The sequence below is a fragment of the Thamnophis elegans genome, chromosome 5 (assembly GCF_009769535.1).
Source record: "Thamnophis elegans isolate rThaEle1 chromosome 5, rThaEle1.pri, whole genome shotgun sequence".
In the NCBI taxonomy this organism is placed as follows: domain Eukaryota; kingdom Metazoa; phylum Chordata; class Lepidosauria; order Squamata; family Colubridae; genus Thamnophis; species Thamnophis elegans.
In genome coordinates, this window is record NC_045545.1 from 22,299,793 (window position 1) to 22,316,353 (window position 16,561).

Consider the following 16,561-nt stretch of genomic DNA (forward strand, 5'->3'; position numbering starts at 1 on the left):
AGAGAAAAGGATGCCAAGTGGATGAACTTGGTTACAATGGCAAACAAGTTGAAAGACTTGAAAGAACAAATTAGAGATAGATCATTATAGAGGAAGTCTATCTATATAGTCACTAGGAGTTGAAGTTGACAAGGGTATATAATCAATCATTAAACCATATCATTCTTGTTTATGACATATTTATCATTGGTTGCTGCAAAACAAACTTCAAAGAATCGGCTGAAGCTCGCAGTCATTACAGGCAATATCCTTCAATTTTTTGAAAAGCATAACAGAAAAAAACCAGTCACAAAATGGATTCCCCCCCCCCCCCCGTAAACTTACACGTAATATGTAATGGCAAAATTGTTTTCTTACAACTAACCTTGATTCAATAATACTCAAGTTTATTGCCTGTTTTATATAGACTATGATATATAATATCAATGGGACACAGTCAGACCTGGTAGATCCGGGGAGTCAAACTCACGTTGTCATGTTGTCATCACGTGATATATCATAACTTCCCCTCCCTTTCGCTAAACCAGGGGTGGGCGTGACCAGAGTGTGATGCATCTGGCCTGCCGGCCACGAGTTTTACATGCCTGTACTAGATCAATGACTAACCCCTGCTGCGTATAATTGATAGTTTATATACAATTTACTATAAGGGCATAATGCGATCAGATCCTTCTCATCTTCCTTTGCTTATTGAAAGAGGAGATAGACCCCCTAAGTCTATAATTGCTCATTTTCTGTGTAGTCATTGTAGGAGGGAAGCCAATTCTTAAATAGTGTACTGACTCTGATTTCTGTTTTACATCCTTTATAGCTTCCATTTTCTTAGCTCTTCCTAGGATTTCCTTACCTTATGAACTATTGGCAATCCTGTTTTTATTCACTTAGGCTCTCATTTCCTGAGCTTCTCTTATCCTCTCAGCCTACGGCCTTCTGCAAAGCCCCCACATTTCCTCTCCTTCCTTGTTATAATCTTCTATTTCTCTAGCCTTTTCTTTTCTTTCTCAATGTCTTGCTTGTTCTCCAGGTATATTAAAACAGTCTCCCCCTAAGGGCCTGATCTCATCCTTCTCTCCTATCTTATTATTCCATCTGGCCCCTAAGAAACTGATTAGGTTCTACAGCCAGCAATGATGTCTGCTTATGCTATTAACTCTTGCTTCACTGTTTTGAGGCTGTTCACATTGACTGGCCTTACAGCTATCTAGTTCTTTTTTGGGGGGGAGAGGGGGCAGCAGCTATTAAGGTTATTTTTAGCATGCAAAGTGAATAGTTTAACAACACCACACCTCCTCCAGGTAGAGAGTATTCATTACAAGGGGATTCATCCTGGGGTCTTTTGTAATGTTTCAAAAGGGTGACAATAGCATCGTGTCCTGAAAAATAGCAATTGCCATTAGAAGCAAACAAGAACAACACAAAAGTACCACATTGCTAACAAAGAATCTTAGAATGCAGTTCAAAAGTACATCATGAAATGTTGAACAGTATTGTTGTTGAATAAAACGTTATCTTGGAATTTAAAAGCACTATAAAACATCTTGTATTCTTGGATATATTACACATACCATCGCACTAATATAATATATTCATAGTCACCTACAACAGTTCATTTAGTGACCTTTCAAAATTACAATGGCATTGAAAAAAGTAACTTATGAGTGGTTTTCACACTTATGACCATTGCAGCATCCCCATGATCATGTGATCAAAATTCAGATGCTTGGCAATTGATTTATATTTATGACGATTGCAGTCTCCCTGGGTCATCTTTTGCAAACTTCTGAGAAGCAAAATCAATGGGAAAGCCAGATTCACTTAACAACTATGTTACCAACTGCAGTATTTCACTTAACAACTGTGGCAAGAAAGGTCATAAAATGGGGAAAAACTCACTTAACAGTTTAACAACTCTCACTTAGCAACAGAAATCTTGGTCGTAAGTCGAGGATTACCTGTAACTCTGAGAGAAAACATATACACACATACACAAACACACATTTGTGCCCCCATTCAAAGCCAGCTTTAATCTCTTCCCATATTATAAGGCATTACATTCTTTTAGGATGTCTTCTTTATGATAATTTTTTTTTAAAGTAATGTTTTCTTTTTTCAAAAAAACATAATATTTTGAATGTTTTAAATATTGCAATTTTGTTTAACCTGACTGAATGTTGCTCAGAGGATAAAGCAGTCAAGTGATAAAGAACTGGCAGTTCATAAAAACAGAGGTTATTTCTAATGTACTGGTATATTTATAAAGCAAACTAATCCCAACTAAAATGCATTTATAAGCAACTTGGAATTCACTGTGAATGACATGCGATTACAATCTCAAATGTATAACCCATAAAAATGTCACACTCAAGAATAGTTGTTGATGACTTCAGAATGAATAGAAGCTTATGAGAATTTGTGCACATTTTCATGTCAAAATATATTTTGGCTCAGCGATGGATAAGCATGAAGGAAATAGCCTCCAGAGCTCAACAATTTTCTAGATGAGTTTAGAGGAAAAAGAGAAGTAGAAATGAGGTATTATTAGACCAGACCTACAAAATATATAATATGCAGCGGGGTTTTTTTTGCTGGATTTCTGCAGGAAATCAAGGATAGCTCTCTGTCTTTAAAAATGGTATCTGCTTCTGCCCTTTGCAGTAGAACCAAAGTTTCTTTCTGCATAAAATCAATAGTAGTCCTTGACTTCGTAATGAACTGCATGGATAACTGTATTGTAATGCTGTCTGTGAAGCCTTGTTCGGTGATAATAGAGTGGGGGGGACTTTTAAAAAAGTCTTGTCTATACTTTACAGATAGATATTGCCTTTTCTGAACTCAGGCATACAATTATGGATTTTTGGATTTTTATTTTATAGGAGTTGAGAAAGGTCAAGATTGAATTGGCGTGGAATTCAAACTTTGGCTATCGGGTTAGCATTTCTGAGAGCATAAATCCAATACTTGGTCTTCTACATTCTTTTAGTGTCAGAAGCAGATGCATATGGACAGCCATTTTCAAAATATTCCTACATTATTCTGCTTTTTTTAAAATTTGTAATGCCTTCTTTTTAATACACAAAGAAGAATACAATTCAGTTCAAACCTTTATTATCAGAGTACAACATGTATACAGTGAAATTGGCTAAGCCTCCCTTCGTGTACCCCTCCAACACAATACAACTCATAGTGAAAGACAAAAAAAATACCCCCCAAAAATACTACCTTTTTCATAGGCCCACATCAAACAGGTTTGTTCATCTTTTTCACCGCTGGATCTGCTGGCGTCAGAGGCTACTAGATTCATATCAGCTCCATTGTCCAGCAAAAATTGGACGAGGCGGATATGGCCATGATAGCAGGCAGAATGTAACCCTGGAGGAGGAGGAGGAGGAGGAGGAGGAGGAGGAGGAGGAGGAGGAGGAGGAGGAGGAGGAGAAGGAGGTGGTGGTGATGGTGGTGGTGGTGGTGGTGGTGGTGGAGGAGGAGGAGGAGGAGGAGGAGGAAGAGGAGGAGGAGGAGGAGGAAAAAAAGCATTGTTATAAGAAAGATTTTCATAACAATATAAAGAATAATACAATGGATTTAAAGGATATAAGAAAGGGTAGACTTGTTTTAGTTGAGCTTGATTTCAGATGATTACATAGATAATAACTACTACCACAATGTCTTTTTAACTTCCCAGCCTAGACTATTCTCCTGGAGAAGATTGATTTAAGCCTGGATTAGACTTCAGCATCATTGCATGTCAGGGAATGTATGTCATTCGGAGACAGTTGCATTGCTGTTGCATTTATTGCATTCATAGTTCTTTGAATGTTAATTCTCTGGCCTAATTATTGGCTGGTCTATCACAGAATAGTTTTTCTAATCACTGTTTTGGATCATATACATTTTCTTTCCGTAGTTCTTGCACAGACACAACACAAACTAATCCTTAGTAATTTACCTGTATGTCCATCTCTACCCTGGTGATTCAGACTCATTACATTCTGATCAAGAAGAAACTTCACCATTTCTATGTTCTTGCCATAGGTACATGCACTGAATGAATTAGAAGAATTTTTGAAAACAAAATCAAATCAGTTATTGACTTTATTTAGTCAATAAAGTATAAGAAACACAAATACATAAGGTTAGAAAAGTTTTCTGTCTGTTTATCTATATGATGGTTCACAAAATTGATATTAAAGAAATGAATCTTTACTCCCAAATGCCTCTGTTGAGTCATATATAGTATGCATGCATGCATGTATGTATGTATACATGTATAAATTGACTGAAAGAAGCAATTCTTTGAGCAAAGAACTAACTTCCTATTTTTGCATTGTTTACCCCATAGATTTTTATTGCATTTCATCCCAGACCAGTAAATTCTAAAAAACGTAGTCATGTAAAGTTTTTTTTTTTTTTTTTTAAATACAAATATTTTCAAAGCTTCTGCTTATATTGTTGATACAATTCTAATATTGTTAAGTCCTGTTGCTTTTCATTTTGTTTGCACAAATTACTTCTGGTTTTTATCTTTAAGTTCTGGCTGTTGTATGTGTGTTATTTCATTGTTTTATAGCTTTGGCCACCTAGAATTTTTCCTCACTAATGATACAAATATGAGACTCATCAGATGTGTTTTACAGCAGATGTATTTTGCAGTACGGAAAACGGTAAATAAGACTGCAAAAAGGAAAGCTTGGGAATGAGACCCCGTGAGTATCTCAAGAAAAGGAGATAAAATTGGGTTTACCAATCCTTTTCAGTAACATTTTGAGTAACCAATCAAATATCTGACAGACCGAATGATTCAGTATTTTTTTTGACTTGGAGAAAGGGGGGGGGAATCAAACATAAAATAAAATACCTATGAAAGGCAGTTTCACTAAATATATTTTCCTTAGTGAGACTTTCTGTTCCTGAAAGTTGGATTAACTCCTTTACAACTTCAAATTTTCCATTGTAGCAAGCCCTAGAGGGAGAGAAAATGATCAAGACATTGTTTTTAGTAAAGAAAGGTGGAAATTAGTGCACACTAAGGAGTGGGGGGAAAGCCCAGCATTGCTTGTTACTCACAAGTGTAGTGGTGTATCCCCATAAATGTTAACCACATGGGATTGGACTTCAAAATTACTTTGGAGCAAGAACTTGACAATATCCTGATGTCCAAATCGAGAGCAGAAGTGGAGAGGAACATGGTCTTCATTGTCTTGAGCATTGACTACCATTCAATCAAAGGAGGAAGAAAAAAAATAGTAGCTATAATTAAAGCTTTATCAATGATCATGGATGTGATGTATACTGTAGATTATGAAATTTCATTGGAAAAGGACAGAATCTGACAAACTCAAGTGGTCTTCTACACAATTTGATCCCATAAGGCAGAAATAGACAACCATTGATTCCTCACATATTTTCATTCAATCCAGAGGAAAATTTGCCCAAAATCAGCAAATAAAAGAACACAACTTTCAACACTGTCCAAGAACAATGAACTAAGCATAAGTACAAATGAAAGCAAATACATACATGACCAAATTAAAATCATGAACAATCTGTGCATTTAATTGAAGGAGTTGTAAATCAAGACAGATGATTTAGAGCAATTAAGCAAACTAATTTATCTGAGAATTTCCTCTTTGGGTAGAAAGGAAATATTATCTTACCCAAAACCATGATAGGAAGTCCTCTCTCTAGCTGCTGGTCCAGAAGAAAAAGGAAAATCTTCAATCCAATTGAGTTGCAACTGAGAAACCACATTGAAACCTAAAGCTGTCCTTCAAAATCCATCCATCTGAACATTAATTTAGTGAAATGGGAACTTCAGGAAACTGCACCTCTCTATTTTTCCATTTTTTTCCATTAGTAGGAACAGTTTATCCTCACTTAGTGTCCATCATGATACTTCATGAGATGCAAAGGGCTAGCCATTTTCATATCCTAGCTTTGTTCTGTTCCCAAGCATTGTTCTGTTCCCAGGCTTGGGTTAACTGTGATTGTAATATATTGGTGGGGCATATTTTATAGTTTTATACTATTTATGGTTGCAGCTATTTTAGTCTGCACTGCCTATTTATGTGGGTTTAAATTCTATTTACTTTTTTTTCATAAGCCACTCAGAGTCTTCTGGAGTGGGTGGCCATAACACATTTAACACATTAAATTTAATTAAATTTAAACCCACAAAAGCTATCCTGCCCTAGTCCTTAAGGAGAATAATCCCTTCCAGTTTGCTGTGCAACCAATCCTGTGTAATGTTTTCCCTATGGAGATGATGATTCCAACCTGCATGGATGGGACGGGGCGGGGGGGGGGGGATTAAACCCTTCCAAATAGCACTTTGCTCTCTCATCTATGTTGGGAAAGAATATCCATTGCTTAAGCTGCTATAAAAGAAGATAGAAAACAGATTGGGGATCCAATTATAACATCAAGTTTAGCTGCAAGCCCAAACAATAGGTGTGTCTATAGGTTATAATGTCAAAATGCAAAATGGTGTGATCAAAGATCTGTCTGTATTTTTGAGTTGTATGTGTAATTCACATTAAAAAAAAGACAGACACAGCTTCAATCACATTGCTGTGGCCACCATCTGGACTTTTATTTTAACCATACACTGCAAACACCCCACCTCTCCATACACTGTTTCTCAAATATCATGATTAACTGATAAAGGATTTGTACCCTACAGCTGACCTTTAATGCCTTTTTCCTGTAATTGCTTAGAAACCTGAGACCCTACTGTAATCAATTATTGCTGCAGCTATATTTGCTGAGTATTATTGTGGAGTTTTCAGTCAAGGAAAATAAAAAAGCTTCACTGAGTTAATGACCTTTTCACAGGGATCCTGCTACCTTACATATTAAGCATGTAGAGCGAAATTATGACCCAAAAGGAACATGTTAAAGGAAACAAGCACCCAAGTTATTATACGAAGAATGAGAAGCAAAAATTATTCAGCATAAGGAAACAATGTTCTATGGCTTGGAAAATTCATATTTTGTTTAAAATACATTAACGCTCATGCTGCGAATCAGCAAGAATGGAAACCTATGTCAAAGATGTATTCAAATCGGAAAGGTAAATTTAAACATATGTATGAAGATAAGTACTTCGGAGTAAGAGCTGAAATAAAACTCTTCTAAAAATGATCTGTAGAAAAACTGAAAGTTTTCTAGACTGATTATTTGCACATATAATTGACATTAACATTCATGATTAATCTGAAGCTCATGTTATTTACAATTTACTCCTTTCCCATCATCAGTCTAAAATAATATATTATTTGGTCTTTGCCTACCAAAAGTAGAACTCTTTCCATTCTTATGTGATCTATAATAACAAACAAAACATCTTTCATAATAATAGTGACTTTGGCATACATGTGTTGCTTTTATCTGTCTTCCATGCAAATTAGAACTCTGTTTATTGAGTTCTTTTCTTATATGTTTTTACTGCTTTTTAGAACCAGGGCATTATTTTTAATCTGAGCTAATGTACCTCAGAAACAGCATTGCTGTTAATTTTTAGCAATGTGTTAAACAGCTGTATGCATTTTAAAACTGGCCTCCGTGTTACTTTGTGTACTCGATTTACTAGAAAAGCAATGAGATGGAATCAGAGGAGCAAAAATGTGAGAATCACACAAATGTCCATCACTTCCAATGCCTCTTGAATTGTAAATTCAAAGTTTGTTCCAGTTGACATACAAGAAGTAGAATTTCACAATTCTATCAAGAGATATCATTGGTGTGATACCTCATGAAAAAGATTAGATTCATCTCCTGTGGGGATTTAATCTAGTTAAGTATTTATAAAGAATATTCAGGAAACAGCATGCCCTTCTTTTTGGCAGAAATTTTCCAATTGGTAGCTTGCAGTGATGAGTTTTTCACTTCTCATAAATGCAATAATTTACTTGAAATTGATGTACAGAGGTCAGAAATGCTTCTGAAAGACATTACTGCTGCTAAACAGTAGTGTTTAAAACACACATTTCATTTCCAATCAATATTTTGCATCTCTGTCCCCTACTCCAAATTGTTTGGGACACTGAAGTCAATTCAGTGAAAGTTTACCAGATTTCAAAAGCTTATAATTAAGTAGGCTGGATTTTATCCGAATTGTAACACAGTGTCCAAAGCAGAGTTTGGGGAAAGTACTGCTTTTATCTTTCTGACTTACATTGGTAAGAAAAATATATCTGCATGGAATCCAGCTATCTTGCCAAAACAAAAATGGATGTATTATTTACTAGCAGTACTAAGAGTTCGTAAAACTATACAATACTTTCTTCACATAATCCTTTACTTATATAATGGATTAAATTTTAAAAATGTTTTAGAAAGCATTTTAAATAAGAACATTCTCATGAAATTAGTTGTCTTAAATAACATAAATATATACAACGTGAAATGAACAAGCATCATAAAACTGAATTTAGTTAAAATATTTCTTAAAAACAACCATCCACGGAAAATGTGCAGTTCAAATAACACCACTTATAAAGAAGTGGTAAGAAAGCAACACCACAATAATTAAAAAAAATAACATCTGTGCTGTTCATCTGGCAATAAGTGTACATCAAAGTATTGGAGATTTGCCCATGGTCCTTTGCTGGATTCATGCCGTATTTCAGTGGCAATCAAAATCCCAGGTGCAGTTTTGAATACCTTCCATCTCTGACATATTTGTTTATGTGAAAATAGAGTAGATGAAGAAAAATATATAACTCATAATGGATCCCCATTTTAGCAGAATATTCTCAATAAATACCTACTGTAAATGTTATCTGGAAGAAAGAAAGAAAGAAAAGAAAAAACAAAAGAAAAAAAAAGAAAAAAAAAAAAAAAAAAAAAGAAAAATAAAAAAAAAGAAAAAAAAAAAAAAAAAAAAAAAAAAAAAAAAAAAAAAAAAAAAGAAAAAAACAAAAAGAAAAAAAAAAAGAAAAAAAAAAAAAAAAAAAAAAAAAAAGAAAAAAAAAAAAATAAAAAAAAATAAGAAAGAAAAGAAAGAAAGAAAGAAAGAAAGAAAAAAGAAAGAAAGAAAGAAAGAAAGAAAGGGATATGAGACACAAATTGTCATCGCACATACTATCTGGTTGCCTAAAGGAAATTGTAACTCAGGTCCATAATATGAATGTGAAATTGAAATATGGGCCAGCTAGGAGAGAATAAAGGGATGCGTAGAAGCTTGGAGAATGTTTGTTTCAAAGGGATTAGTGAAAAATAGTTCAGCATTGATTTATTAGGACTGCCCAATCTGGGCTGCAAAACTCTTGAGCATCAGCGGAAAAGAGATGTAGAACAGTTGAAATATTTTGCTGGCCTTGAGTTTTCAGGGAAGTTCTAGAAATACTAATTTATATTACCTAATTTCAGATTGAGAGGTGATAGGAACATGTGAACATCTCTGTACCAAGTTCTCTCTATCATAATTTTTATCATCACTATATCTGAAAAAGATAATCAAGTGATGCATAACCAGTATAGTACTCAGATTGATTAATTAATTGAAAATATTCATCAACAAGCTTCCCTTTCACTATACAATAGCTTATAGTTTCTGAACTTTATGCTTGCCTATATTTAGTTATAGTGTGTGGAGGAGTCAGCTGATAACTGTTTCCACCATCAAACTGTCTTATAGCTTTGATTTTTTTTCTTTTAACATTTAATCAGAAATTACCTTCCCGTATCTTAAATTATTATTCTTTCCCAGTTGTTTATTTCCAATAATATGAACATTAATGTATAGACAATTAATTTTATGAGCCAATACTTTTTTATTTTAAATTGACTGATGCCTGGTTATAGCAACACACTCATTTCCTTTCAGTTTTTACTTGAGGTTCTTCTTTAAAGGTTTTTCACCACCAATTTGTTCATAGCCTTTCTGATCACGCTTACCATGTACCATTCCAATCTGTTTTTGTTAGGTGCTATCAATTTTTTTATTAGCAATCCATCATTTAGAAAATTCAGATCATGGTTCTAGAAATCAGTCTTGCCACTCCCATTATTTATGAAGCTAATCATTCCCTTGTAATTCTTTGTAGTCCTTTTCTATGCATTAGAAGAATCTCGCTATCCAAGCGCTAATGTGTCCTTCCTAAGGATTGAAAATTCATCATGTAAGAGCTGTTGAGAATATCATTTTGCTATATGTATCCGAAAGGTTAATTGTCAGTGGGCTTGATCAGTGGGCATGAATCGGTTCTATGGTATCCCCATTCCTTGCCCTGGCAGTCAACACTCTTCATGAGGACATGTGACATTTGCCCTTGTTCATAGTGAATCATCGACTACTGTAAATTTTCTTTATCTTTGTTATAGAATGGTGTATCTTCCCTGTTCTTCAGGGATCAATTTACCTATTTAACAATGTGTTTTCTACCACCTCTTTCTTTTTTAAAGGCCTCAGAGTAGTTTCTGAATTGCAGTGGTGCATTACATCTACATATGTTTTGGTTGCCATTCTTGCCTATTGGGGAAGATGCTTAGACTCACTTCCTTATGATGCCCTTCATATGTCCATACTTGTTTGGTTTAATCAATCTTTCTCCTTTCTTAGGGGTTTGAAATGTGGCTGTTTGTGACTCTAATAATTTTATATTTTCTTCAAACTCATCAGACTCTTGCATTTGTTGCCAAATATGCCAGACTGTTTTCACGCACGCACACAACATGCCACAATGCATGGCATTGGCAGATCATGACTGCATCATGACTGCATGGCATTGGCAGGTCACAATGCATGCATGGCAGATCATGACTGCAGGGTGATGTTAATTCAACTTTCCTTCACTGTTGTAGAGAACATCAATGTTAAAGGATGAAAAGACATTCTTCTGGTAGCAGGAACTCAAAGAGAGAACATGCTGCCTATTATGAGGGAAAAAGTAGTCAAAGATGTTCTATTCTTTATCTTGCTAACTCTCCTGCACATCCTTATTTGTTTGCTGGGTGCACACATTCCTGGAAACTAAATACTTTCTCTATCTTCCATAATGTCACTGATTTACGTTTCTCAAATATTTATTGACTTAATATTGGGTAAACCTATATGAATATCTGGCAAAAAAATTACACTAAAAGTGTATAGATAAGGAAACACAGTGTGTACATAATGTTGTATGTATAAATGCTTAATTTGATACAATGATTGAATACATGGATTCCGACACTGATGAGCTGTAGGCTGATCTGTATCTCTCTTGCAATTAGGATGCTGCGGCAGTCTGACTAGATTGGTTTCCAATAAGAATGTTGTGATTCTCATGTGGATAATTACCTGAAATCCACATTTCTCTGATTCTATCATATTTACTTTCTATTAAAATATTGGTAGTAACTAAATATGCAAGCGTTTTTGCAAGCTAAATGGGGAGTAAAATGGTGATGTATGCCTGAATGCATATCCTATTGAAAGAAGCTGATAGCATCTGAATTCTGATGCACATTTAATTTAAGCCTACAATACTTAAAAGTAAAGATTTGCCTGACATTACATAGAATATGGATTTTCATGACCATAAAAATGGAAATGCAAAACTCTGGGACAATGACAAGATAGGTTTTATACATTCCTAGCTGTGCTTCCAATCTTTTTTTTAAAATCTGATAAAAACCATCACAGACTTTCATAACCTGAAAGTTATATTACAGGAAAACCTTCTATAGGAGGCTGCTCTGACGCTTAACCAGGCCTGTTTTTTGAGGAATCTTCAAAATAATTAAAATTATTTGTGTGACTTTGGCAGTGATTCTTAAGAGTCTTCTATATCAAATTTCAAGTACAGGTTTTAACATTCAACAACTTTTATGAATTGAGTCCAGGTATAGAAAACAACAGGCCCATTCATTTATCTTTGAGATCTATTGAGATTCCAGAATATATGATTCAGATAGTCCTCAACATATGCCCATAATGGAGCCTGCCCATTTTGGTAGCATGTTGTATGCAATCAATGGTTGTAAAGCAAATACCACAGTTGTTAAGTGAATGCCACGGTTGTTAAGCAAACTAATGATTTTCTGTGGGCATGATTTGCTAAAAACTGGAAAAGCTGGTTTTCAACAAACTATTGTCAAATGTGATCACTTGATTGTGGGGTGCTGCAAACTGCAGAATATGTGGCTCTGTTGCTGACTGTCTGAAGTTCGGTCATGTGACCATGGAGGGGGAGCAATCATTGGAACCTTGAACCCTGATCATCAGGGTTCAAGGTTCAGGCTGGCTGTAACTGCTCCTAAACTGAGGACTGCTTGTATTCCCTAAATAAGAACGTATAGTATTTGTGTTAGTATATATGTAGAATGTAAATTACAACATATACAATCCCTAAATTAAAATAATTGTTTTATGTAAAGATTCAGTTTTGGTGCTCTTTTTGCAATTGTATAGCGGAATATATAGAGGTTCAGCATTATCAGATTTGGAAAATATGATTAAGTTGGAACTGCTAGTAACCTGGATGCAGGAACAGAGATCGCTACAGATTCGATGCAATACACTCCCATACGTAGTTTCTTAAAAGTAATTTACACTTAGTTTGATGAGATTCTTCAAGTAAGTGAATATAATTGGATAATCTTAATGCCATTTTAAGGAAAAATCAAATTATGTCTGGCAGCTCCACTGGCAGTTAACTATATGCAGAAATTGAAGCAACAGCAACAGGGTCAGCTGGACATATCACATTTTATACAAAGAGGACACTTTATACATTAAATATTAAAAAAAATATTCGGGAGATATATTCCATTTCTTCAGATACTTCCTTTGTGGGCTTATATATACAGGTGGTCCTCAATTTATAATAATTTGTTAGTGTCCGATCTAAGTTACGCTGAGATTCAAATAAGTGACATGATCATTTTTCACACAACCATTGCAGCAACCCCATGGTCAAGTGATCGTAATTCAGATGCTTGGTAACTGACATGTATTTAAGACAGTTGCAGTAATCTGGGGTCATGCGATTGCCTTTTGTGACCTTCTGACATGGAAAGTCAATGGGGAAGCCAGATTCACTTAACAACCATGTTGCTAACTTAACAACTGCAGTGATTCATTTAACCATTATGGCAAGTAAGGTCATAAAATGGGACAAAACTCACTTAACAACTAGCAACATAAATTTTGGGCTCAACTGTGGTCATACGTCGAAGATTACCATACATTGTGTAGTCAATTTATGGCAATCAATGAAGGAGTTTAGTAATGGTGATACATCTTCTGCAGCAGAGTTCTCCAACCTTTCCGGATTTGTAGACCATCTGGGGGTCAGGAGAAGGGATGGTTCCATGTAAGCAGCAGGTAAGTACATATGTGTACACAGCTTCATTTCCACAAGCGGCAGGTATGTGTACTCGCAAATGGACCATGCATGCCTACGCTTGCTTGCTGCCCACGCAAACGGAACATGCACACCCACTCTTGCCCACTGCTTGCACAAGTGGGGATGTATGCTTACGCTCACCTGCCACTTTAATGTCCCGATTTTGAAGAGCAGGAACCCCTGCTCTTCAGCAGATGTAGTTTGCATATAGTACAATAGAACATGAGCTGAGAGTTTTAAGTAGCCCAGTTTTATAAGAATACGTGGAGGATTCAATGCAGAAACATTGAAAAAAAACCTCTAACAATCTTGTTTTTCCTGCCAGTGTTGTACCTCAGCTGTGTAGGTACGTATAGCCTCAGGACAAAAGGAAAACATGTTGACTCACTTAGCTCTTTTCTGACACTGATAGGATGACCCCAAGTACCTCTGGGAAGGTAGTGCCAATGTTCAAGTTTCATAAGCCCAAGGATATGCAGAACACAAAATAGCAGAAAAACTATCTTTCCAGAAACATTCCAATTTACTATTGGACTCCCCACATGGGTAAAGATTTTAAACATGAAACAGCACTGGCAGCATTTGACCTTAACTTGAGAGAGTTCCTATTGTGTATGAATAAGACAGCCCGCTGTTGTATAATGGATTTCACAGAATCCAATATTGAACTAAACAGTGACATTATACTGCACTTCACTTATAACATATGGGGTTACAAGAAACAGCTGCTTGTAACGAGTAAGAACAGTCAAATGTGTCATAGATAAAAATTAATAAAGGACTGCTCTTCTGATCACCACAGGCAAACTGAATTAACACTACCACAAATTTAAGAGGAAAAAAAAGGGCACTATTTCATGGGAATAAGGTCCAAAGTTCGTAGTTGCATCGTACCTTTATTAGAAGTGACCAAAAATCTCTGCAAGTTTTCAAGGTTTTAAAAAGAATAGAAAGGAAATACATTCTATGTATTTGAAATATTCATGTGTTCATATTGTGAATCCCTATACATTCACGTGCATGTATAAGTATAACATGTGAGATGTATATTGAAAATTTCCTTTACTCAATTGTATGACTATTGACTATTATTCAATATACTGCTGCTCTGATATCTTTATTATACTGAGTTCTGTCTGATTCTCATGGAATTTTGAAAACAAATGTAGCCAAATTTGGTTATGTGTTGATAATATTAAGGGTAAACAATCAATTGATTGTTTTATACTATCTTCTATCTTATCTGAATTTAGGAATTTCATACCTATTAATACTATATCAATTTGATATTGCTAATCAATATATATTGCTAATCAATATATATGTGTGTGTGTGTACACACCACACACACCACACACACACACACACACACACACACCTATATATATGATTTTTACAACCCCTGGTAAGCCCCAATTATGGGAGGAAGCTAACTGCTTCCATCATCTGTCAATCGGCTCATCACAAGAGTCCATCATGACAGAAACCCAATATTTTTACTGTTGCCTTTGTTATATTGTGTTTTTTTATTTGTGCTGATAAATAAATAAAGGGAGACTAGTATAGATCTATTTCAAGCTATTTAGCTCTCATCAGCTAACTATATATATATATATATATATATATATATATATATATATATATATATATATATATATATATATATAGTTGAATTTTAATCCTGGTGACTTCAGGTTTCTCTTATAGGATTAACATTATGGCAAAATAACATGCCTTGAATTCTTTGAAGATGAATTATAAATCTAACCAATCAATAAATAATAAAGATCTCAGCACGTGCCATATTTTTTTAAAAACCACTAGACGGTTAGATTAAACCCTTCCAGATCAGATCAGATTAGCTGGGCAGATACTACAGAATATCTTGTGAGGTCCTACAAGTAACTAGACCCTATACCATGTAAGGCTTTGTAGGTAAGGACCAACACTTTGAATTGTAGCCAGAAGCAAACTCCCATTTCATGCAGTTTGCAAAACAGAAGTGTTACATGGCCATACCATGGCATTCCCATCACTGGCCATACCACCATTATTCTGGACCAGTTGAAGATAGAAGTCAAATGCCCTTAATATCCGCATCTGAACATTCTTCTTTCTTTCTCAAGATCAGACTTTGAAGCACTCTTGGTGGAGTAATTTTTAGTTGAAACTCCCAAATATCATACAAAATGGGTGGCCAAGGATCCTTAGGATTCTTTCCCAAGAGGAAAAAGAAAACGAAACCCTTGACATTGCTTTTCATTCAGCCAGTGTTTAGCTCCATTTGGCAACATTTGGACTTTTTTGTTCTGTCTCAATAGCAATTGGTCCTATTCTTCAGCTTCCTGGATCTGAAAGCCTGGTCTTAAATGGCTGTTATACTGGATAGGTCAAAGTATTGAAGCAATGCGTGTGGATTTCAAAGGCTAATTGTAAATAATGAATTATTTTTCTTCACTTAAAGCTTGCAATTTTGTCCTCAGTTGCCATGGAGATCTGAAGTTTCAAATGTGAGGCTTTGAGAATGCAACATTTTCATCTTCTAGGGTCCTAGCTTCATTCTACCTTGTTTCTTTTAAAACACATCATCTGAAAAATGTTCTGATTTCTTTTCTTTAGGAATACACTGACAAACTGGTAGTAAGACTTTAAAAAAACCAAGTATGGTGGGAAGAATGTATCTTCTCTTCTTTCAGTCCTCCTCCATCTCCTGGTATTATAATTATACTGGTTCAGTGCACACACATCAAGCTTTAATATCAAGGGCTTTTGGTGGGGGAAAAAAGAATAACTTACAAATCTGACTCATGCTGTTCCTACCATTTTTAATGAAGGAGTAGGAGGTATGTAACGTATTCATAACTCAGAGAGAATATGTTAAATTCATACTAGTGATACTATGGAGTAGGAAGAGAAATAACAATGACTTCCAACCTAACATAGCAGAATCATACTGCAGAAATAAGGAGGAAGAAGAATGGGAAGACCAAAGCTTTGCGGTGGTCTGCGAAAAACTGGAAAAAATATTTTAAGAAAATTTAAAGAACCATCTAAGAAGTGGCAAGTTTGATTAGTTCTTGGATGGGAGACCTTTGCAAAATTCTGCAGTTGCAGACTATACTGAAAAGTTAAAAACAGCTGAATGTCTGTGGAAATTCTCAGTCATCCCAAGGCATAGTTGTCTCAAGGGTGTTTTTGAAAAGATAAATGAACTGGGTTACTTTTCCTTGAAG

At 35.2% G+C, this 16,561-nt stretch overlaps 1 protein-coding gene across 1 annotated transcript in view; it reads right to left on the minus strand.

Moving 5' to 3' along the window:
• The window catches only part of LOC116509345 (serine/threonine-protein kinase TNNI3K-like), a 214,969-nt gene that overhangs the window by 143,288 nt on the left and 55,120 nt on the right, over positions 1-16,561 (minus strand). The window contains 5 exon segments of the mRNA XM_032218492.1: positions 1,287-1,373; positions 3,220-3,369; positions 3,944-4,038; positions 4,853-4,957; positions 5,062-5,206. Of these exon segments, the coding sequence (XP_032074383.1) occupies positions 1,287-1,373; positions 3,220-3,369; positions 3,944-4,038; positions 4,853-4,957; positions 5,062-5,206 (582 nt within the window).